Below are 24,444 nucleotides of genomic sequence, written 5' to 3'. Positions count from 1 at the left end.
TTTGTGTTTTTTAAATTGAATTCGTTATTATATATTATAAACCGCATGATTGTAAGAGAGCTTCTAAACAGTTTACAAAAATATACAACAGAACATTAAAATGATTGATAAAACACAGTTAAAAGCAGGTACCGGTATTTAAGAGTATTCAAAAGATGATTAAAGTCAGCAGTGGTTAAAAGGAAGTAAATTGCATGCAGCTTCTACATGTTCAGATGGGCTAGTACTAGCAAACATGTTTTGAGCAATTGCCAGAAAGAGTACAGTGAGAACACCTGCCTGGCGTCAGTCAGCAGGAAGCTCCAAAGTCTGGATGCTAGAAGGACTGGGGTGGGGGTGGGGGAATGGGGGGGGGAGGTGTGTGTGTGTGTGTGTGTGTGTGTGTGTGTGTGTTTTAAGCCCTTTTTTCAGGAAAAAAAATGAAAAAAAGTGTGTGGAATATTCAAACTATATCAAACTTAAAAAAATAAAATTCTGTGGAAAAACGGCTTTGGGAAAAAAACCTGGGTTTTCCCCAAGCCTTCCCATCTCTAAGGAGGGAGGAGTTTTTATTTTTAAGGCAGAAGAGTCCACCTGTTAGTGATTCCTTTGACTATCTATCTAGTCATTGCATATGAGTGTATTAATATGAGGCAAAATATACATGGGTTGATCAGATCCTGTGCTGGACTATTTATTATATTGTACCCCCCCCCCCAATTATACAGAATACCTCTCCCTCAGCCACTGTTCTCCCCTCTGTGGAATGGGATATATTACTAGTGTATCTCATAGTTGTGGGATAAATCAGCTGCATGGAGAACTTTTTATACAACGGACTAATAATGAGGAACATTCTCAGCTGCAGTGAATGTCCAAACTGCGGTGAATGTCAACATTCACCAAGGTCTGTGTGCCTTTGTGTGTGTATGCTGTGGTTTTTCGAGAAAAAACAGAGGTGCTGGAACTCACCATGAACACCTCCCTTGTTCTCTTATAATGGCAATGGCAATGGCACCCACCTGAGAGGTGCTGGAACTGAGTTCTGGTGAGTTCTGGCTGAAAAAAAAGCCCTGTGTGTGTTTCTGGAATGACATGGTGAATCACAAGGGTTGCTGCCAGAAGGAAGAATACTGGTGTTGCTTTTCTGTGTGTGAAGGGAGGAGAGGAATCCTGGAGACAGAATGAAGTAGAGCCAAGAGTCCGAAATCAGTACAAAGAGCACTGTCAAAAACTACCGTACTGAAGTTTATAGGATTCCCCCTGATATGGATTATACACAGACTTTCCCCCAAGAAGTGCCCGTTTATACCTGCTCGCCAAATCCTCTCACAACCTGTCTCTGTTTCAGGTTGGTCTCTCCATCAAGGCTTGATGTTTCAATGTGACAGATTCCATCTCCATCACTAGTATATATCAGCACCATGTCAGCAGGAATCTCCTCATTACACAACAGCCGGATGAAATCACCAACTTTAACTTCTTTCCAGAACTTCTCGACGTATGTCTTTTTATTTCTGGGGAGGGAAAAACAGGAAAGGGAGGGGGCGGGACCCATTTATATATATATATACATAAAATGATAAAACGAAACAGAAGGAAAACACAATAAGCAATAAACCACCACGCATTTAAAAATCCACCCGTTTCTCAAGGAACAAAACAAAAGCATTTATAAGGCAGTCAATTCAATTTTGACTTTACATGTACACAGGAAAATCTGATATTAACCATCACATCTAACTATGCATGTTCAGAATATTTCCTGGTATAAAGAAATTCAGAAGTGTTAATGTTTTAAACCTTTTTTAAAAGTATTTTTATTAAAGATTTATTGATTTACAAAAGTATGTGCAATGTCTCTCTCTCGTATTTTTCCCATGTATCATTTTTACAAATCAGTTTCATTTGTTGAGACATTGGGAAGAAAGGGGGGAAAGAGTCTGGACTGTCTGTAGCTTGCACACAAAAGAGTTTCGTTTAGGTGAGGCTCTGACGGTGTGTAGAGTCTCTGTGTGTGTTTCAGTAGCACTGCTGTGACGCTTGACTCCCTGTTGACATAACTACCTCTGGCATCCGCACAACAGACACAGTCGTGAATACATGGTGGTGTATACATAGTTCAATGTACATGCCTGCATTCGAACGAGGCAGCACCTCAAATCTCGCCATGTGAGATCACAACACAAAACTCCTGCAATTCTCCAAACTAACAGGGTTGCAAAAGGATTTCTCTGAAAGCAACTAACTCAGAAATGAGTGCTAAACTTCTGGAAATCTAGCGGAATCTCGCAGAAGTGGCTTTTGCATCATAAAATGTGGAAATTAGGCAAATGAAAATGATGGACTATATGGAGCTCGCAGAGATGACCGGGAAACTCCGTGACCAGAGGGATGACGCAGTGGAAGAAGATTGGAAGAAATTTTAATTGTATTTAAAAAATTATTGTATGACTGATAATTAGATATCACTAGGAGAAAGTTAGGCTGTAGATGTAAGTAAGGATAAGTGGTTAAGATAGATGATTATAAGTTAAGAAAAATAGATAAGACTAGATATTTAGATAAGTTTTGGTACAAAATATGATTTGGTAAGATGTTTAGAAGTTACTAAAGATGATTGACAAGGAACGCAGGAAGAGGAGATAGGAGGAAGTCCAATACAATGTGAGGAAGAAATATTAGATATAAGACAGAAATGTATGTTACTATGTTTGTCTTGTTCATTTTTATGTAATTGTAGGTATGTGTGTATTTTTTGTGTTAAAAATGTTTAATAATTATATAATAAAATAAAATAAAACGTGGAAATTAGCATGTAAAGAAACATTGGGAAGGCAGAACAACATACCACACCACTCCCCTCCATTAAAACCATCTCTGCTCCCTTACAGGAGGCCTCGCTCAAGGTCACCCTCTACTGGCAACTAGACACCAGTCAAACTGGCAAAAAATTAATCCCTCCCTTTCTCCTTTATGTTGGAAGGGCTGTAGAAGGAACGGAAGAGCAATTATAGAGGCATAATGAACAGAGACATTTTCCAAGAAACATGGATCCCTTTCTTTATGTTAATGACCAAAATCAAGACCTCATCATACCAACTGCTCAACATCCTCAGTGGAGAGGTTATGTTAAGTAGTATTAAGTAGATTTTTAGAACAGACACCTCCATATCGAGAACACACCACCCATTCTTACAACCCCCTCTCTGCTCATGTCCCCATCACATTCAATCCTTGTACACTGATTTCAAGGGCAACTCTATCCACAAGACTTGGGTTATGAATGAATGAATGAATGGATTTATTTTGGTCACTGGCCAGGTGTTTCAGTGTTATGTGCTTTTTTCAAAACCTTATGTGCTAACTTTTAAATGACTGGCCTATCTGACATTTAGAAGTCATCCTTCACTATGATCTACTGAAGTTTTTTTTAATAATAAAAAACTTTTGCTTTTATTTTTCAAACTTTTAAAAATGATTTTACTGCATGGTTTTATGTATTTATATTGTTGTAAACCGCTATGATACATTTCTACAATACAGCGGTATATAATTATTTTAAATAAATAAATAACCAAAACCACTTCAGCTCCTGTAGTTTGAATGCTGCGGAGCTCCAGAGAGTTTCTGGTCCTATTCTTATTATGTAGCAATAAAGGGCAATTGTGTTTGAGAGGCCTGCTCCTTCCCGATTTGATTTTCCTGATAACCCAAACGCAACAACTTGCTTAGAAACCGCATGCCACTGATCTGTCAACTAGAACTTGTCATTTGTCAGCATCATGGAAATAATATGTAAAACAAGACGGAAAGCATGTTAATTATACTTAACTAGAATATGAAAACTAGCTGAGACCCAAAGGCTTGTGGTATATTTGTGCAATGGTTCCTCTATCCTCTTTTTAAAAACAAAACAAACAAACAAATACACACACACACACACACCAGTTTTTCCCCCTTGGGGCCAAAAAATCTGTATCAGCAAACATTCAACAGACTGCAAGCCTAAAAGGAGAGGCCACAAAGGACAGAGGACATTCACTTTTTTTTTGTATTTTCCTTCTCCCCCAAATGCAAGGGAATCAAAAGCAGAGAAAAGGAGGGTAGAGCAGCAGCACAGTCTAAAAATATTTAGTACAAGTCAGTTGCCTACTTCCTTTCCTAGATGGTTATCACTGGTTTTCTAAGAGGACATAAAAATCAATGTGCAAAATCGATACAGCAGTATAGGTACAAAACACACTAAAGCTGCATTAATGTCTGCCAAGAGCCTCTTGCCTCCCAAAACAATGCCGTTAAACTGTAATTACCACTTTTAAGCAGAGCACATTCCCTAAAACGGATAATGAGTTCAAGGCCCTATCAAGAGCTCAATCTGAAAATATTTTAAAGTTCAATTTGCACACAGCTAATGTTGCGCATGTTAATATACAGTACAGTACTCTCAAAGGCCAAATCTTGGCTTGAAATGTGCAAAGCCGGGATGAAGGGGAATCAAGGGGCAGCATCCGTGGTACCCTCCATACCTGGCTGGTATTTCTGCATTTTGCAGGGAGGGAGAGCTGGATCTGGTGCAATGTGTGTCCCCACCCCACCCCAGTGCTGAGGCAGGTCCATTATCGTCTGGGAAACGTAGTACAGCACAACCATCTATAATTACCAATTACCAATTGCTTCAACATAGCCAGTCTGATGGACCATCAAGAAGGCTGATCGCCGAAGAATTGATGCTTTTGAATTATGGTGCTGGAGGAGACTCTTGAGAGTCCCGTGGACTGCAAGAAGATCAAACCTATCCATTCTCAAGGAAATCGGCCCTGAGTGCTCACTAGAAGGACAGATCCTGAAGTTGAGGCTCCAGTACTTTGGCCACCTCATGAGAAGAGAAGACTCCCTGGAAAAGACCCTGATGTTGGGAAAGATGGAGGGCACAAGGAGAAGGGGACGACAGAGGATGAGATGGTTGGACAGTGTTCTCGAAGCTACTAACATGAGTTTGGCCAAACTGCGGGAGGCAGTGAAGGATAGGCGTGCCTGGCGTGCTCTGGTCCATGGGGTCACGAAGAGTCGGACACGACTGAAAGACTGAACAACAACAGCCAGTCTGAATTATGTCTCCTCAGAAGCAGATTGGGATTCAAGCCCTTAAACTGCAGCAAGGTGTGAAGATATTCAATGGCAGTTGCGGCTATCAGCTTAAGCACAGGAGGAGAACATGAGCACCGTTTCAATCTCCGCCCCCTATCCCCAAACAGGAAAAGCTGCCTATACGTTTCCGACAACTATTCACATTGCTTTTTTTAAAAAAACCTGCCAAACCTTAAAAGTCTTGGAACCAGGTTTCATGAAAGACTGTCTTCCTCTATATAATCCTACCCAAGAACTGGAATCTCCTACAGAGGCCTCTCTTGCTGTATGCCCAGATAGTTACAAGGCGACCAAAGAATAATAGAAACATGGAGTTGGAAGGGACCACGAGGGTCATCAAGTTCCTGGAGTCCAAAACAACTGGAGGGCACCAGACTGGGATAGGACGGCTTATGGCAAACACCAGCAGCTGCAGGCCCCACTCACAATCACTCCTATGCCCACCCATGGTAGACAGGACTGAAAACCACAAAGAGCCACAAAAGGAGCGACAGGGTATCACCCTGCACCCAGCGGCGGAGCATATGCCTGCGCTGCCAGGGGTGGGTGTGCGGGGTGTGCCCCCAAGGGGTGTGAGGGCCGGAAGGGAGGAGAGGGGCAGGGAAGCTGCTGCCCACTCTCCTCCAGCTCTTCGCCACTGGTGAGCCACAGCCAAGGAGGGTGGGTGGCAGCAACGCCACCCATTCTCCTGCTCCCCTACCCTGGGTCAGGCCTGACCCGAGGGTGGAGCTGCGGCCAGGCATTAGCGCCGCAGCCAAGGTGCAGCTCCTTCTCGCTCGGAGCCAGGCTCCGACGAAGGAGCCTGCTGTGGGGGGTGCCTGTTTGCACCTCCGCACAAAATTCCCCCCACGCTATGCTTCTGAATGCACCCATCAATTGTGGGATGTAATCCACTCTGAGCAGTCAAGTACAACATTACCTGTTTTGCTAGAGTGGCCATGCAGGGGATGTTGGACTAGTAAGTTGAACTTCCTGTTACAGCTGGCTGGAGCATCCTTTCTTGCATGTGACTAGTAGCCACCTTCCTCTCTTCGTTTTTTTTTTCGTCCTGCGAACTTCCTGACTCACCTGGACAGTACTGCTGGCTGCCAGCCAGCAGTCCCCCAGGTTATCTCCCATATGGGGGTAAACCTGTTTGTATGTTTGTAACTGTCACACTGTGCTCTGCCTGATCATGAGTAAAACTACTTTTTGTTAGTTAGTTAGTTAGGTAGAGACCAACTTAGTTGGTCTCCATATAACTAACTAACTAACTAACTAACTAACTAACTAAGTTGGTCTCTAAGGTGCTACTGGACAATTAAAAAAAAAATCGACTGTGTCAGACCAGCACGGCTACCTACCTGAATACTTTTTGTTACTTATGAATAAGACTGTTGTGTCTTTATTCTTTTAGGAGGGATTAAAGGGGTCTTACCGGGAATAATAGAATGTATCTCAATCTGGCCAAGCCAGATTGAATTGCTTGTTGTTTTAAGAGACTCACGTGAGTTTGCAACCAGCTTTCTGCTGCGTAAAAGGGGACTGCACTCTGCTAAGTAAAGAAGCTTGCTAACACGAGTTAGGGAGGATGATATTAATCAATATATCACCCTCAACATTCCCACATCAATCTCCCAACACAGGTCATCTACCAGGACGGCCAATGCAGTTTCAGCTTCAAAACTGGACTGAAAGCCAGGTTGAAATGGATCTAATTATTCAACTTCTTATTTATATTTGTCAAAGGCAATGGTAGTATTATTTCTGATTTCCTTACCTACAATAGACTTGAGTCACTATGTTGTTTATTTTTTTGTCCAACTGGTATTTTGCGTAATCCTCGACAGCATCTTTCACAGCAATAATTGTGAGAACCACAATGAGAGGGATCATGGTGATTTCTTTCCTGAAAGCTTCCACCACTGGAACCCAGTTCAGCAAAACTATAAATAAGAAATATAAATTGGCAGCTCTGGAAAACACAAACACAACAACCCACAGGATGTTAGCGTCAGCCATTGAAGCGAGTGTTTTAAAAAAAAAGTGTCTGGAGCTTGATATGACACACCTAAGTAGTAGCAGTTGACTTCAGATTCGTATTCAGCTCATTAAGGATGGTAAGCTGATATTATAGCAAAGTATGGGCATGCATGTTATGACTAGGCATTTACTCCATGGGGCTAATGGTAGAAAAGATCCCACAACACTAGAGTAAAATCAGAAAACGTGTCCAGATTAATCAAAGCAACATTACACACAACCACAAAACGCAGCTCTTCTCCCACAACCATTATGCTTCCAAATCACCTCTTCTGTTTTCTCTTTCCAGTTTTATTATGTTTAAAATTACAGCCCAAACCTAAGGCTTCCTCCATCAGGATGTAGGTGCTTAGGATAGGGTATACCAGGGTTAGCCAACCAGGTGCCTTCCAAATCTTCTTGACTATGGTTATCACCTGCCCCTACCTAGCATGATCAATGACCAGGAATGAGGAGTCCACCACAATGAATACACCCAGGGGTACATCAACAGTTACATTAAATTCAAAATGTGGTATTATGCCAGTATCTCAGGCAACTAAACTATCGCAAATGTTGACCACATGGGTGCCAATTATTACGTATTCAAAGGGGCCAGCAGATTATTTGGAACCACCTGTCCCCAAAATTATCTAGATCTACATAAAAGTGGAAACCATCTCTGGAGAATGGAATGCAATCTGCCCTGTGGGGCAGACTAGGTTGCTTCTCTCCAAGCCGCCACAATCCCTAAAACTTGAACAGATCATAGAACTGTTGAGTTGGAAGGTACCCTGAGGATCATCTAGTCCAAACCCCTGCAATGCAGGAATACACAGCTGTCCCATAGGGGGATCAAATCTGCAACCTTGGCATTATCAGCACCATGCTCTAACCAACTGAGCTATCCATAGATTCATAGTTTGGAAAGGCCACCTGGGTACAACAATGGAAAAGCTGTAGCCCTCCAGGTATTGTAAGACTACAGTTTCCATAATTTTTGTCACTGGCCATGCATTCTGGGGGCAAAGCAGATCCTCAAGGTCTGAGGGTGACTTTTACTTGGGAGGGCCGATGCTTATCAAACCGTTGGGGAAGAGTTTAATCTGTTGTCACCTTTCAGCCAAGAAGACAATGTGGACAGACCAACAGGTCACACGGAGGAAAATTATCCTTGGGATGTTGAAGTATACAATCAAACAACAGTTTCCAAACAGAAATATTTATTAAACTTAAGCATCCCCTACTCCCACCTGCCCTCTCCCTCCCAAATCTTTGCGAGGAATTTCTGTTCTCCTCCTGGGGCAAAGTTCTTAACCTGACGTACTACTTCTGGGTTAGTGGAGTCTGTAACCTGAAGTGTTTGTAACCCGAGGCACCACTGTATTTATTAAATTTGTATATCTCAGGGAAGCTCACAGTGTAGGTGCCACAACACTCTTTGATGTTCATTACTGTAACAAACTACCATTGCTTTCACTCTGAATGTTGCAAACAATACTATCTAATTATCCCTTAATTTCACAACTGCGCACATTACCTGTGAAACTGTTCGAATATGTTCTTCGGTACAAAGTTCCAAAGTCGGTACTTTGTAGTCCGTATTCTGTTGTTTTGATACAGGTGGGATACTTTTTCGTATTCTTCCTTAAAATGCCCCAGACATGGTATAACTATCCTGTGTTTACTGGTGGTCTTGGCCGGCTGCTGGATGGTGACATCATTATTGCCTTCTGCAGAAACCATGCTCTGCCATTTGTCTCTGGCCCACTGAAGTGGCTCTGCCATGTTCTCGTGCAAACCAAGTTGTGTCCTTTACTTTGCAGCATGTTAAGATAAAAAGAGAGAGTTGCAGAATAAGCTGGGTGAAGTTGAAATGCACATTACATGCAAGGACAAATTGCTGTTTTGTGTTGAGAAACACCCAATTTATCCAAAGCCAGTTTTTAACTTTATGATAACAAATTAACACCGAAGTGTAACTTTAGATGATGATGGTTATTCTTATTCTTATTCTATTAACTTATACCCCACTCATCTGGATTGGCTTACAGCCCATATAAAACCACAATAAAGATACTAACCATTTAAGAGAGACCAGAAACCATTGATTAAGTGACACAATGACATTACAGAGCTATTTATTGGGATGGGTTTGTTATAAAAGAAAAGCCAAAGTCTTTGTGCAAGACGTTTTTGCAAAATGTGCCCCACCCCCTTCTGTGTTTGACTGGGGAGCTCTATGTATTAATAGGCAGGGAAAAGGAAGCACTGATGAAGATCCCCAACAGGAAAATTCTCTTATCACTGAGACCAACAAGATACTCCCTCGGCCTATTATCTGCCAACACCCCTACTGACTTCTCACTCAACACATCCCCCTTTCCCTGCAGGAACAGACACAACCTGCTTCTTCCAACTAGCAGGTTAGATAGCCTACCAAGAAATCCTTCTTTCCTTGTAGCCCATGGTTTGACAACTGCTGAATTTATAATAAAATAAAATGAGATGTCAGTTGTGCAACCTACTTTGCCATTATCTCTCTCTGTGTGCACAGATTATACAGCCTACCCCATATTGCTGGAATTGGAGTGGGTGAGCCATAACCATACATATATTTGAGAGCTCCATCACACATTAGCACTTCATCGTAAGCAGGCACCACTGCATACTTCACTTAGGATAATCTAGCAATCTGCTTGTCTTTAGGTCCTGCATGTGGCTGTATTCCTGCTTAGATATACCCAGCCTGCACATCGGGAGGATGCAAAGGGTGACTGGACCGCTGGATTGCCCTATGCAAAGCATGGAAAAGGCTTTGCTTGACATAACTGGCTGCAATAAAGTGTGCAGGCAAAAGTCAATGCTCAACCAGCCCAAGGGTAGTGCTGAAGGGTCCTGCTCAGCTCCTATCAGATTGCATCCAAACTCACAGGGTTGTTGTGAGAATGAAGGAGGTGGGGAAAAAATGTTAATGGCTATGAACCATTGGGAAAATATAGGAAATAAATAATACCTCTGTATAAATAAATAATACCTAGGAAATGTATTATTGCACCCAGACTTTTCTCTCTTCTTCTTTTTTGCAAAGCTATTTCCTGTTTTTTCTTTACCCGGTTTGGCTTTCTCCGATACAAAAACAGTGGCGAATGGGGATTTGCTTCCCTACTGCAGAATATATCCTATCCGCTATAGTCCCCATGAACAGGTATTGTAATATGTTCGCTTCTGCAGTTGCTCCGATAGCCAAGACACCTGTCTGCAAAGGCAACTCTAGATAGCACCACCGCTGTGTGAGCCTGAGCTGATAACAGCATTTTGAAAGGAAAAGCCATTTAAACTCACAGCTGGTCATCCAAATCCATGAGTCAGCATCAATGCAAGGAACTGCTGTTAAGGGAGAGATGATAACATTGTGCCCCAGGGGCCTATCTGTGAAATGTGCACCAAGATCATGTTACCTAAGGAACTTTTCTCAATGAATTGGGAGCGGGGGGGGGCGGGGGCGGGAAGTGCTGGCAGTCTTGACACCTTTATAAGGCCAAAGCCACAATGCAAATGTGGTCTTAACTGAGCTACTCTAGCTTAACCACTGCAGGCAGCTAGGCATCCGGTGAATGAAACCTTGCCATTAGTTCAGCTCACTGAATCCACACCACAGACTGTCCAGGCCTAGTTTTGACTGAGATAAAGAAGACAGTGGGGAAAGTCATTTACAAGACTAATACTACTACTACTAATAATTTATTATTTATACTCCATCCATCGGGCTAGGTTTCCCCAGCCACTCTGGGTGGCTCCCAACAGAACATTAAAAACACGGTAAAAGATCAAACATTAAAAACTTCCCTAAACAGGGCTGCCTTCAGATGTCTTCTAAAAGTCAGAGAGTTCTTTATTTCTTTGACATCCAATGGGAGGGTGTTCCACAGGGTCGGCGCCACTACCGAGAATGCCCTCTGCCTGCATGATTTCCTTATCTGTAGGTCCCAAACCACCATCTTGAGATTCAGATTTCAGGAGAGATTTGATTAACTAATGTGATTAACTATCTTTAGTTTCCATTCCTTGTTTCTCTCCTCCCTGTGTATGCATTAGTTTATTTATAACAAATTGCGAGAGACTGATTTCTTGTTTTTGTTGTTATCATTACTCTTTACTGCACCACTTAAGAGTATACAAAACTCATTGGAATCCATTTTTAAAAAAGAAGAAAAAAAAACCCAATTACCGGTACCTTGGTTTTACCTGGATCTGTTTCAGACTTGGTTCAGGCACTGTTTTGGACTGAAATAGACAGGGGCGTCATTCATTTATTAACCTTAGCTTCACCACTGTGGTAAGACCCACAGCAGTCACTTAGCTGTTACTAGCTACCGGTACATTTGCAGAAGAAAAGATGCACTCCTCCTGTCCTGATACAGTGGTACCTCTAGTTGCGGACTTAATCCCCAACTAGAGCGCCTCTTCTGTGCATGTGCACAGTGCCATCGAGCGCTTGTGGGTTTGTCGCGTTCTTAACTTGAAAAAACACAACCTGAAGCGGGTGTAACCCGAGGTACAGGTCCTTCATCAGGATGACCAAGGCTGATTCAGTCCCAAACAAAGTCTGAAACAGATCTAGGTAGAATCATAGAGATGGAAGAGACCACAAGGGCCATCCAGTCCAACCCCCTGCCAAGCAGGAAACACCATCAAAGCATTCTTGACAGATGGCTGGCAGAGGTACCGTATTTTTCGCTCCATAGGACGCTCTGGACCATAGGGCGCACCTCGTTTTTAGAGGAGGAAACCAGGGAAAAAATATTTTTCTGGTTTTCCTCCTCTAAAACCCATGTGTGTGTTTTTTTTAGAATCAGCTCAAAGTTTTGCAGCTTTTTTGCAAAGGGAAAAGCCCTGCTTTTTGAGGATCAGTTCAGATTTGTGCAGCTTTTGCAAAGGGGGAAAAGCATTGCTTACAAACCAGTAAGCACCAGTACAAACCAGTACAGACCAGTAAGCACCAGCAGGTAATAGGAAGCAAGAGGAAAGCAAACCAGTACAAACCAGTAAGCACCAGTACAAACCAGTACGTACCAGCAAGTAATGGGAAGCAAGAGGAAAGCGAACCAGTACAAACCAATAAGCACCAGTACAAACCAGTACAGACCAGTAAGCACCAGTACAAACCAGTACGCACCAGCAAGTAATAGGAAGCAAGAGGAAAGCAAACCAGTACAAACCAGTAAGCACCAGTACAAACCAGTAAGCACCAGCAGGTAATAGGAAGCAAGAGGAAAGCAAACCAGTACAAACCAGTAAGCACCACTACAAACCAGTACAGACCAGTAAGCACCAGTACAAACCAGTACGCACCAGGAAGTAATAGGAAGCAAGAGGAAAGCAAACCAGTACAAACCAGTAAGCACCAGTACAAACCAGTAAGCACCAGTAAGCACCAGTACAAACCAGTACGCACCAGCAAGTAATAGGAAGCAAGAGGAAAGCAAACCAGTACAAACCAGTAAGCACCAGTACAAACCAGTAAGCACCAGTACAAACCAGTAAGCACCAGCAGGTAATAGGAAGCAAGAGGAAAGCAAACCAGTACAAACCAGTAAGCACCACTACAAACCAGTACAGACCAGTAAGCACCAGTACAAACCAGTACGCACCAGGAAGTAATAGGAAGCAAGAGGAAAGCAAACCAGTACAAACCAGTAAGCACCAGTACAAACCAGTAAGCACCAGTACAAACCAGTAAGCACCAGTAAGCACCAGCAGGTAATAGGAAGCAAGAGGAAAGCAAACCAGTACAAACCAGTAAGCACCAGTACAGACCAGTAAGCACCAGTACAAACCAGTACGCACCAGCAAGTAATAGGAAGCAAGAGGAAAGCGAACCTGTAGAAACCAGTAAGCACCAGTACAAACCAGTACAGACCAGTAAGCACCAGCAAGTAACAGAAAGCAAGAGGAAAGCAAACCAGTACAAACCAGTAAGCACCAGTATGTAATAGGAAGCAAGAAGAAAGCAAACCAGTAAGCACCAGCCAGTAATAGAAAGCAAGAGGAAAAGTAACAGAGAGCCTCAAATGGCTGAAAAACTCAATTTCCCAGGATCCTCAGCCCTCCCAAAGGGCTGTGCAAGGGGCCTGGGCGGGGCAGGAAGGGAGCTAGCTCCCTTATCTCCCTCCCGATCTCCTGCAATCAGCTGTTGAGCGGGTTCCTTTCAACACTCTCTTTCCCTCTTGTTAGCCTTTAGCTCTTTCTACAACAGAAAAAGCAGGATCTGCCTTTCCCCCCTGGGCAATTTGGCTCCAGGGACCATGCATTCGCTCCATAAGACGCACAGACATTTCCCCTTACTTTTTAGGAGGAAAAAAGTGCGTCTTATGGAGCAAAAAATACGGTAATCTATATCCTCCTGAAATGGCTCAGTCACAATTTTCTCCACCACCCTGCAACTGGGAAGTTTTTTGTGTTTTTGTTTTAATAAATCACATATAAAGTTTAGACAGAATGACACTGATAGGTTCTAAACTCAGTCCTTGGTAGCTTCGGTTGCTATCCTACCTGCAGCGTTTGTGTAGCAGTATCTGTCTTGTGTGTGGTTCAGAGGATAGGATACAGTGGTACCTCTAGTTACGAACTTAATTCATTCCAGAGGTCCGTTCTCAACCTGAAACTGTTCTTAACTAGAGGCGTGCTTTCGCTAATGGGGCCTCTTGCTGCCGCTGTGCCACCGGCACCCAATTTCCATTCTCATCCTGCGGCAAAGATCTCAACTCAAGGAAACTCTTCCAGGTTAGCAGAGTTTGTAACCTGAAGCATTTATAACCTGAGGCGTTTGTAACTCGAGGTACCACTGTATTGCACTTGAAACATCAGGGACCCAAGTTATATCCCTACAACCTGGGTAGGCCTTGCCCAAGTCTCTTGGCAGGAATTCATTATCAGTCAAATAGGCATTAAAATGAATTACTTCAGACTTGATCTATGAAAAGAAATAACAAGAATGTCCATTGGAACCAATGGGAGCCATTTCCCTGTTTTTATTGTAGCTTATATTTATTTCCATGGAGCCTGGTCGTATCAAATGACATCTGCTGTTCCCATTATTTCTTGTGGTCCTTCGGAGAGCTCCCATTGTTTTGAGTGGGTATTTTTGCCATTCTTTTTAGCAGCATTTGAAATTCACCAGGTGCCAGGTACATCTTGCATCTGCCTATCAGCCACTTGCAACCAAGTGAAGACGCCTGGGTGCCAGGATAGCGCCTGATGTCTCCACCATCTGGAGGTGCATGCCTGGGGATCCTTGGATATTACTGACTGTTTTCACATGCTAGCAACACATCCTGTAACAATTCTATCCATTGTATTTTATCTGCACAATCGGAATGAATTTCAAGAACCAAAATGTCGTATTCAAAAATACAACTATGTAGCCTTCCGTCCCAAAAGTGGCAACTAGGCATTCTGTTTTGGTGACTATAACCCTGGTTCAAGGAGCCATTTTACATCTAACATATATCTGAGTTTCTAACATTGCTTTTTAGTACACCCTATCCTGCCCACCTAGCAGTTCGAAAGCACGTCAAAGTGCAAGTGGATAAATAGGTACCGCTCCAGTGGGAAGGTAAACGGCGTTTCCGTGCGCTGCTCTGGTTTGCCAGAAGCGGCTCTGTCATGCTGGCCACATGACCCGGAAGCTGTAAGCCGGCTCCCTCAGCCAGTAATGCGAGATGAGCGCCACAACCCCAGAGTCGGACACGACTGGACCTAATGGTCAGGGGTCCCTTTACCTTTACCTTTACCCCAATTGCCACTGTAAGAACAGGGCAGACTTTGTCTGATGCCTAAAAGATAGACAGGTGAAGGCACCAGGTGAACACGGCTAGGTGTGAAGTTTCAGAGCTTGGGTGCCACCACAGAGAAGGCACTTTCTCCAACAGCTGCCCACCTAACTTCTGAAAGCAACGCATGTGGACAAGGGCCTCTGAGGAAGTATGCAACTGATTTGAAACAACTGCGAATGGAAAGGTCGGCGGTTCGAATCCCCGCGACGGGGTGAGCTCCCGTTCTTTGGTCCCAGCTCCTGCCCACCTAGCAGTTTGAAAGTACGTCAAAGAGCAAGTAGATAAATAGGTACCGCTCCGGCAGAAAGGTAAACGGCGTTTCCATGCACTGCTCTGGTTTTGCCAGAAACAGCTTAGTCATGCTAGCCACATGACCAGAAAAACTGTCGGCGAAGTGGACAAACGCCGGCTCCCTCGGCCAGTAAAGCGAGATGAGCGCCGCAACCCCAGAGTGGTTCGCGACTGGACTTAACTTTTAGGGGTCCCTTTTTACCCTTTTACTCCGAACAGGACTAATGATGGATATCACCCTAAAAGAAATAAAGTAGCATACTATCTTAACTGTCATTATAACCTGAGACAAAGCTATAAAGTTAGAATGAAATCAACTGGACTTCCTAAGTACAGTAAACATGGTTTGACTCTGGCAATTAGCATGCATAAAATTACAGTCTCGTAAATACTTATTTCTCCACCTTAATACATGCTTAACCTGTATGAGAGCAACTTACCATGTTTTAAGTGTGTTGTTTTGTCTAACTTAGTCATGTTATTACATACTGTGACAGTGAGTTTAAAATTTGAAACAGAGATCAATCCCATACACCTCAAGGCCAATTCTCAGGGCTAAATTCCCTGCAATGGTCTGCATTAATTCCAGGGAACGAATGTGATTGTGATTAAATATTCCCCCCCCCACTCCCCAGACAGTGGAGATCCACTACTCAACACATGCACAGAACCATAGGAATACTGTAGTAAGGAAAAACCAAAAGCAACATAGCACAGGCACTATTATTGAGAACTGGTCCCACTTAAAATGGAATAGACAATACCCAACTATTTCCAGTCACTTCATATTATCTCAAAGGACAACAATAAAGAGATATAACCTATTAACAATCAACTATAATATACTTAAAAACAGAGACATAATGGCCAATGCCTATTTCAAGGGGCCCTTATATTTTATTATTAATTTAAAAAGCCTTTAGGAGTCCTAATGAGTACCTGAGAATTCAATTTCAAATACTAGTCACTCCTTTTGCACTTGAAGGAGTGACTAGTATTTATAATGGGAAGTAAAATAATGAAACAGTCTGCCTCTGCCTCCCTCCCACATCCTGAGTGCTCGAAGTCCAAGTTCTAATTAGTGTACCTTTTTAATATATTGGTGCAAGTCAAGTAGGTATACCCAAAGCACCTGTATTACTTCTTTACCACAGCTCTGCATGTTCTTACCTTTAAGGCTACTTACCAAACAAAACTTGCTTGACAAGTAAAGTGCGAAGCTCAGTGCCTTTCAAAAACTGCCGTGTAGGTGTAACCTCAGCAATATGGATTTGCCAAAATATTCCTTTGGGGTTTTCCTGCAGATTCCTTCTATGTTTATTCTAGATCACTCTGCAGTCTATCATGTGCATTTAGTAAGGGAACTTCAGAGCCCTCTAGCTGAAAAAAGGACACCCAGAGATACCACATCAGTACATTTGTCCCTTCTGTTTATGTACCCAAAATATTTGACTCATGCCAGCAAATCTCTCTTGTAATGTTTGGCAATATCCTGAAATCAGTGATGCTAAACCAAGGCAGCTTCTGTTTCGTAAGGATATAACATTCTAGCCCTAAGTGTGGAGAACTTCCTCAGGAAATACGTACAGGAACTAGAAAGTCAAACTGTTGGTGGGCTGCATTACCTAACCTGACCCAAATATAGTTGTTTCTGCCACAAGGAACGCTGCAGAATTGCTCTTCAGTGTGCAGAGAAAGTCGATAAGCAGCTTACGCAATCTTTCTGCACAAGGAGGACTGGCTCCAGATAACAAACCTCACCATGGAGAAGTATACCTATATAAGGGTGCTGCCTCCCTGGCCCCTGAGGGCATCTCTGAGCATTCAACAGCTCAGCAACAGGTAGAAAATCAGGTGCAGCTTAAGGAGACGCAACAAAGAGGAAAGCCACCCACTGCTACATTTCTGCCAGAAATGAAACTGCTCAGTGCACAGAGCCACTGCTGGCTAAAAACCGAGAAACACACCTGAAAATAGCAAAGCCCTTTTGGCCAGCTAATAACACGGTAAGAGCCAACATAAAGTTTTATTTAGTATTGTTTTATTATTTATTAAATCTGCATACCTCCCTATACCCAAAGATCTTGGGGCGGTTCTCAACACAAAACGGCAATATAAAAAAAACAAAATACATAATAAAAATAAGAACAAAAACAAACTGATAATCCCCATGACCACTCTCTGAAGAGTCTTGGCCCTCTTTGCTGTCTCGATGTTTGCGTTGACCCAAGCAGTGGAGCTGGGAGCTGCTTTATACTGAACCAGATCATTACTCCTCCTAGCTCAGTTCTGTCTGCACTGACTGGCAGCAGCCGTCCAGGGCTTCAGATAGGAAATATTTCCTTGCCCTACACAGTGATGCAAGGGATCGAAACAGCAGATGCTCAGCGGATGTTGTACCGCTGAACTAGGACATTCCTCCCCCCTCCCAAAAGCCTTCTCACAAAACTCAGTACGTAGCTAGAGCTACCAACCAAGGAGCCTTAAGCCCTTTGCAAGACATCCCACATCCCACATTTGGAACAACACCCAAAGTTATCCCAAAGAGACGATGCCAAAGATACCTGGGTGGTAGCATTTGCTGGGGGACAAATGGTCTCCCCATCATGGGCATAGCCAGGATTTTTGTGTGTGGTGGGGGGGTCAGAACCTCAGTTTGCTATGTATTTTTTATTGATTTTTATTTATTGTGGGGGGCAGCTGCCCCCTGCCCCCCGCCCCTCCTTGCTACACCCACAGTCCCCATACTCATGGGGAACAGTGCCACTAAGCTTAGTAAGGCTGAATGCCTTTCAAATTCTTGGCGCCACATTTTAGGTGACCAGACACATAATGATTTCTCCAGCCTAGCAACTGCCACCACCAATCAAGGGGTTTAAGCAAAATAGCACCTTACCTATTCTGGATCCACACAGCTCCAAAGCAAAGTAACATTATTTTCATGCAACAACATTTAGCGACTCTTTAGCCATCGTCGCTGAAGGGATTTGCAAAAGGCGCAGCACAGCAGGCTTTTTAAACATAATTCTTAAACGGAAAAATACTGTATTGCGGGACTGTGGCCTAGGCGGTCAAACCGTTTCTCCCAAATCATATATGGCTGCTGTGCAGTTCAGGTGCAGCTCCCGATAGGTTTAGAAAGATGAACAGAAGAAGCTGATCTATAAGGGTAAGTCAAAAAATGTGTGAGAGAGTTAAGAGTGCCTTTTCTCCTTCTCTCATCCCTTTCCCTAGCCACACAGTGGCCAAATGGATCCCGGGAGCATGGGGTAGGGCTGAAGGCTCAGGAGGAAGCAGTAATCGCTGGAAAGCAGAGAGAAAGGAATAGTATTATGCCTGGCAGAAGTTGAGAAAGGGGAGAGGAGGAAGCAAGGCCCTGGCAAAGGAAGGGGGTGGGAATCATAGGGGGAATAAAGAAGCAGTGTTGACAGCCAGGTCCGTTGACAGAGAAGAGATAACTAGGGAGGGTACTGTATGGGGATCGTTGCAGAAGGAGAAACAGCAGCGAGGCTGTGCCTTGTGGCTCTCAACCATTGGAAGATACTGGCAGGATTTCCTTTGGCACAGAAACTTGGGCCGCCCCAGAGCTGCAACCGCCTTCCTTAAGCTCAGGGACTTCCTCCTCAGAACTATAAACTAACTCCCACTGTTCTCAAATTCTAGAAGAGCTGGAGAGTCATGTGACCCACAAGATGGCTGCTCCAGAATTCCATGGCTCCCACACTTGCCTGCTCCTCTCAGCCACACACACACACCTGTACAACTGCTGGTCCCTCTCTTCTGGATCCTAAAAATATTGTTACTAGGCTCAGAAGACCGACCTTAGGGAACCTAAAGTCTGTAGGAAGTCAGATTCATAATGTTTCCTCTTTCCCCAGAACTGTTAACTTCGGACTCCCGAGATCCTCAAATCAACCTCACGATTAATCTCCGACACCAAGACCCCCTTCCACAGCCTTACTTTGATACTAAAATGTATCAAGGAGGACAGAGGCCTAGTCTCCTTACACAGACAACTAAGAAGAGCAAGCTGATTTTCTGAGGAGCATGTGTACTGCGGGGATCACTGTGAAGACAATTAAATTGGTGGAATATGTGGATAAAGGATATGTGTCCCAGTTTACAGAAGACAGCTGCCAGAGGACTGTCCTCTATTTGAATGATTTTTCTATTTGAAGTCCAGTCTAATAAGAGAGAACAGCCCTGACTATCAACAGCAACAGACAAACAGGTCACCTGGTCACAATCTTCCTCATGACGGTTAGATGTACTGGGTTTCCATTGAAATAATAGTAGTTATTCACAGATTAGTATACATATAAAAATAAATTGGCATATGCAAATATATGGCATCTTTTTGCCTCCTATTTATGGAGATGGGCGTCCACTTTTTTGATGTGTATGTGGTCTTTCTTAAGATTTTTTAAAAATGAACAATCTGCTCATACTAGGTGTCCCACAGACAGCCCCCAAAATACCTTGCTTATAGCTGAATTTACAGATTTTTTTTTAAAACAAGAGCACTGAAACAGAGAGTGTGCCTACCAACTCCTGAAACTCCACCAGTAAAAGGACTATCAATCAGAGCTGTAATAGTACAATTTTGAAGAAGGACAAACATGGACTTCCGGGGCTCGCTGCCATGGTGAACAGCGCATCCCACGCTAGCGGACAACGGCTGTGCAGCAAATTAAGGATAATTTAAGAGTAATTATCCTTGCAAGCCCTCCCCAGGGTCGGGGGGTGAGCTTTCACTCACAGATCGTCCGAAACCTGCCTCTTATTCCGATGGAATGTGTGTGGGGGGGGGGCACTGAGTGCATAGCACTGCACGTAACAGAAACTCTTCAACGCAGCCACCATGAGTGGAGGTACTTCTGTTTTTTAAGATGGATCTGAATTTGGACTTAAGAAACAGACATGTTCTGGACAAAGGAGACAAGATAACCTGCTAAATAAATCAGCCACTGAGTGCCAAGGTTTTCAACTAGAGAGGATTTTCGTTATAACTGGATTGGTATGTAGATGGAGGGGAGCCTTTGTTCTCTCTTCACATTGTATATGCTGCTTTATGATTCAGCAAACCATCACTGAAGAAAAAATTAACTACTAATGGAATGCAATTATTAATGGAATGCAAGAGGGAATTAACAAGAACTTCATAATATTTACAGACTGATTGAAAGAATGGAACTGTGTGAAAACACTGGAATGATTTGTGGCATTACCCTCTAAAGAGGACTCTAACTTTGATTTACTATGGCTCTGGCGAGACAGCAGCTTATTAACAGATGGGAAGGAAATCAATGAAGAAAATGCTGAAAGTCTGCCCGGAGATATGGCCAGACACCAGATTTCTTTCAGTTTGGAAAAGCAAGATGAATTGAATCCTTGAAGAGTGGGGGTGGGGGTGGGGGGGATGCTGAAAATGATAGATTACAACATGAAGGGAAGGACGAATATTTTAAAAAAAATCACACAGAAAGTTACAAGATATAAACTCCTCTTGCATAGCTAAATACAAACAAAAGTCATCACATCAGTGGCTGTTAAAATAAAGGATTAAGATTAGACCTGTTTTATTCAGATTAAATAAGAGGATTGGATCAGGACGAAGGAACATCATCATCTCCTGAGAAACAGAACATGGGAAGTCATCCAAAAATGTTTAATTGGATAATTGGCTCTTTTTATTGTATTAATATTTGGTATTGTTTTAAGGTGGCTTATATTGGATTATTAATGAAAAAAATCAATAAAAATTTATTTAAAAGGGGGGGAGAACACAAACATATTATAGTAAAACAAAAGAAAAAGAAAACTCTAGTGTTGTGTTTGAAGGTTGTGAGGTATATAATTAGTAAGATCTTAGCAGATAAATCACAATGTAGCATCGTTAACTCCTGTTTATTTCAATAGGACTTCAGGATAGTGAGTGACCTGAGACTTTAAAAGCAAAACACTGAACCCAGAGAATTTTAAGAAAGGGAAAAATATGATCAATGACATTACTTCCTGCAAACCAACTGCACAGGTGGAAGTGAGGGGATACTTCATTCAGGGGATACTTCTTGTGGCACAATGGATCAGTGTGTCTAGCTGTTAACCAGAGGGCTGGTGGTTTAAGCACTAAATCATGGTTTAGTATTCTGTGCAAACCAGGCCAGTACTGTATATCAAGCAGAAATGCAGGCCTAACTCAATAGCGAGGCTTATTAACCCTTCCACTTTAAACAAGCTGTGGCACAAACAGATCTCTATGCTGTCATCAGCCATGTGTTAATCCAATTATGATTCTTTCATTAGGGCTGGGAGTGGGGAAGATGTAACAAAATCAAAACCCTTTTCATATGATCTGTTAAAATCAACTCAGAAAATGGGAAGCCTAATTATCTTGTGCAGTGCAGCATTGTCTGACACATAATTATTCACTCAACATTAGAATGGGGCATGATCCTACATGCTTTACTGACACTAAGCGTATTGAGTTAAGCATCTGGTTTTATTTTATTGTTATTTTTGCTACAAGATTCCCACAAGCAAAATACTCACATACAATGCTAATTGCTGCCATTTTGCTAGTGTGTCCTAGTTAAGGTTGCTGTAGCAAGCAGGCTGCAATGCAACTGGTAGGAGAGGAAATTAGATGGAAAGTGCCCACATGAAAAACAGGTGGGAGAAGCTGAAACTGCCTTATCTCCCAGGAGATTTAAAGGCACAAAGGAAATCTCTAGTTTGTAGCTTAGGAACTCTAAAATGTCTTCCTGGGTGCTCTTTTTTAAAAATAAATGAATGAATAAATAAATATTTTAGTTCCCTGCCTAATCATCAAAGTAAATCAAGGGAATCTACAACCCAAAACACAGGGCAATTAACAATATATATATATATATATATATATATATATATATATATATAATCATCTCTATTAAAAGTACAAATCAACATCAAAGCCAATCCCTTACAAAAAAAAAACCCTAGACAACAAAAATTGTAAGACCACCAGGCTCAATACACACTCAATACGTTTAAAACACCTGACATCCCCCCAAAGAATCTTGGGAACTGTAGTTTATCACTCACAAAGCTACAATTTGCAGCAACCTTAACAAACTACAGTTCCCAGGATTCTTTGGGGGAAATCATATGGTTTGTTCACAGCAGAGAAGGATCTACAAGTCAGGAATTCATTGGTTCAAATTTTGCCTCTGCAATGAATTCACCTGCTGGTCTAAAAGCAAGCCACACTCTCTTTCTCATTGTTGATCTCCCTCACCCCTGCAATATGGGGACCAATAAACTAAATGATAGTTGGGATTGCAACAAGATAGTGCATGGGAAGCTCTTTAAACGTATGGAAGTACTATATAAATGTTCAGAATTCTGTCTTAAAATTTAATTCCCTCTCTTTACTTCACTATGGTCAACAGAGGCAAAACAAGAAAATCCAGCTTGCTTGTGCCATGAGGACACAGGCTGAACTTTCCCAAAGACAGAACCCTAATACTGAATGCAAATGTTAAAGCCCCAATACCTGGATGGAGAACATGTGGCATAGGCAGTGGGGATTTGTGGCACACCTGGATAAGTGCAGGAGGGCCTACAGGCCTGCCCACAGGGTAAGAGTCAATCAACTCTCCTGCCTTTCATTCCTAAACTGTGCTGCTACCTATTCTGCAGCTCAGATAGGACAGGCAAAGCCACACCAAGGAACATAGTATGGGACACTTGTGCTGGACTACCTTATACTTTAGATTTGACTTACCACGCTTTCGCCAAAAAATATTAGCCATCAGTTGTCCTAATGAAATGCAAACGTTGAACTGCAGCTTACAAACTCCACACAGCTCTGCCCTGCGTCCATAATTACAAAGATCAAATGAGGCTTTATTCTACTTTTCCCAAGACTGTTCTAACTTCCCATAAAGTTCAACAAATAGAAGAATACCAACCTAGTTTGCAAGCACACACCGATACCTTTTTCTGGTCTACTTCGAAGATACAAAACTGAACGACAAAACAGAATCAATCATTCTGAGCGATGCACAGGTTTGCCTCATGTGGCTGTGATAAAACCTTCCTTAGGTTACATCTGCCTACGTAAAGGTAAAGGTACCCTGAGTGCCTACTCAGAAGTAAATCCTAAAAGTTAAGTGCGGCTTCCTGTACCAGGTAATGTTATAACGTGCCGGCCTCTGGGACGTTTAGGGTGAAAGGTGTATACAGTATATTATAATAAATATGTACAAGACTTGCAGCGTTGGAGAGGCGCGTCTGAGGAATACTTACGTTCGTTTTTCTAGATGAATAACAGATACAGTAAAATCCCGATTTAATAAAGCAAAGCCAGGAGAATCGAACTTTCTGACTACTGTATGTCGAGGGGGATTCCGACAGAGCGGGTTGGGTGGTAAAACGCTCTAGATAGAAAGAGAATCAGCAACGCACAGAAAGGAAGGAGAAGACGAGAGAGAATGAATTCGCACGAGAAGATGCCTCTTAGCTAGCTCTCCGCAAGGGCGCATCACAAAAACGGCCTCGATTCTCCCCGCGCACTCGAACGATCTCCCTCTGCCGCCGATGTTCCCACTGCGGTCCGAACCCTAAGCGCGCAGCCAGCCGATCCCCTACCTCCCCGCCCACTTCGCCGGCTGGAGTAGGAAGAACCAACCGAGGGAGGGGGGGAGAGGCTGGGACAGCGAGTCGCCTCCACAAAATCCAACCTTTGTAAGGACCCGGCCTCCGCCCTTTCTGACGCCTCCTTCAGGCGTTTCTTTTGTCCCAAGCCTAGCACAGAAATCACAGATCTGTTCTGGAAGGAAAGCAGTCCACAACCCGCCCTGAAAACAGGAATCTCAGCACGTGGTCCCTCAAAACTATACCCGACCCCGCTTCATAGCTGTTGACAGCTCTGCCCCGCTTAGCTTTGCAAATGTGCAAGCATTTTTATTTCTGCACCATGAGGAGGACCCGTGTGTAGAGCAATGCAGCGTTGGCTTCCGTGGCAACTTCTGTGTCATCGTGTTTATTTTTCTTTTTGCAGCTGCTAACTTCTGTCTAATTCCCCCCGTTTTACTCATTGCGTCTTTATTAGTTCTAAGTCCCGCTGAGATCCTAGTAACTCTTGTTTTAGGATCAGTGCCTTCCTAGAAATACAATATTTGAATATCCAGGGGTTCCCACT

General features: G+C 43.0%; 1 protein-coding gene across 4 annotated transcripts in view; it reads right to left on the bottom strand.

Annotated features, from left to right (window-relative positions):
- Window positions 1-23,863, bottom strand: part of ATP10D (ATPase phospholipid transporting 10D (putative)) — a 65,881-nt gene extending 42,018 nt beyond the window's left edge. The window contains exons 1-5 of one of the 4 annotated variants that reach the window (XM_033159891.1): window positions 23,550-23,863; window positions 16,447-16,640; window positions 8,672-8,949; window positions 6,890-7,084; window positions 1,292-1,496 (exon numbers count right to left, since the gene is read on the bottom strand). In XM_033159891.1, coding sequence (XP_033015782.1) covers window positions 1,292-1,496; window positions 6,890-7,084; window positions 8,672-8,919 — 648 coding nt within the window. In that variant the 5' untranslated portion in view covers window positions 8,920-8,949; window positions 16,447-16,640; window positions 23,550-23,863. The remainder of the gene's footprint in view (window positions 1-1,291; window positions 1,497-6,889; window positions 7,085-8,671; window positions 8,950-16,446; window positions 16,641-23,549) is intronic. The other 3 variants (XM_033159889.1, XM_033159890.1, XM_033159892.1) reach the window with 3 other exon arrangements.
- Window positions 23,864-24,444: the final 581 nt, after the last annotated feature.

The sequence above is a fragment of the Lacerta agilis genome, chromosome 9, assembly GCF_009819535.1.
Source record: "Lacerta agilis isolate rLacAgi1 chromosome 9, rLacAgi1.pri, whole genome shotgun sequence".
In the NCBI taxonomy this organism is placed as follows: domain Eukaryota; kingdom Metazoa; phylum Chordata; class Lepidosauria; order Squamata; family Lacertidae; genus Lacerta; species Lacerta agilis.
The sequence above is the reverse complement of the archived record's forward strand: the minus strand, read 5'-3'. Positions and strand labels throughout refer to the sequence as shown.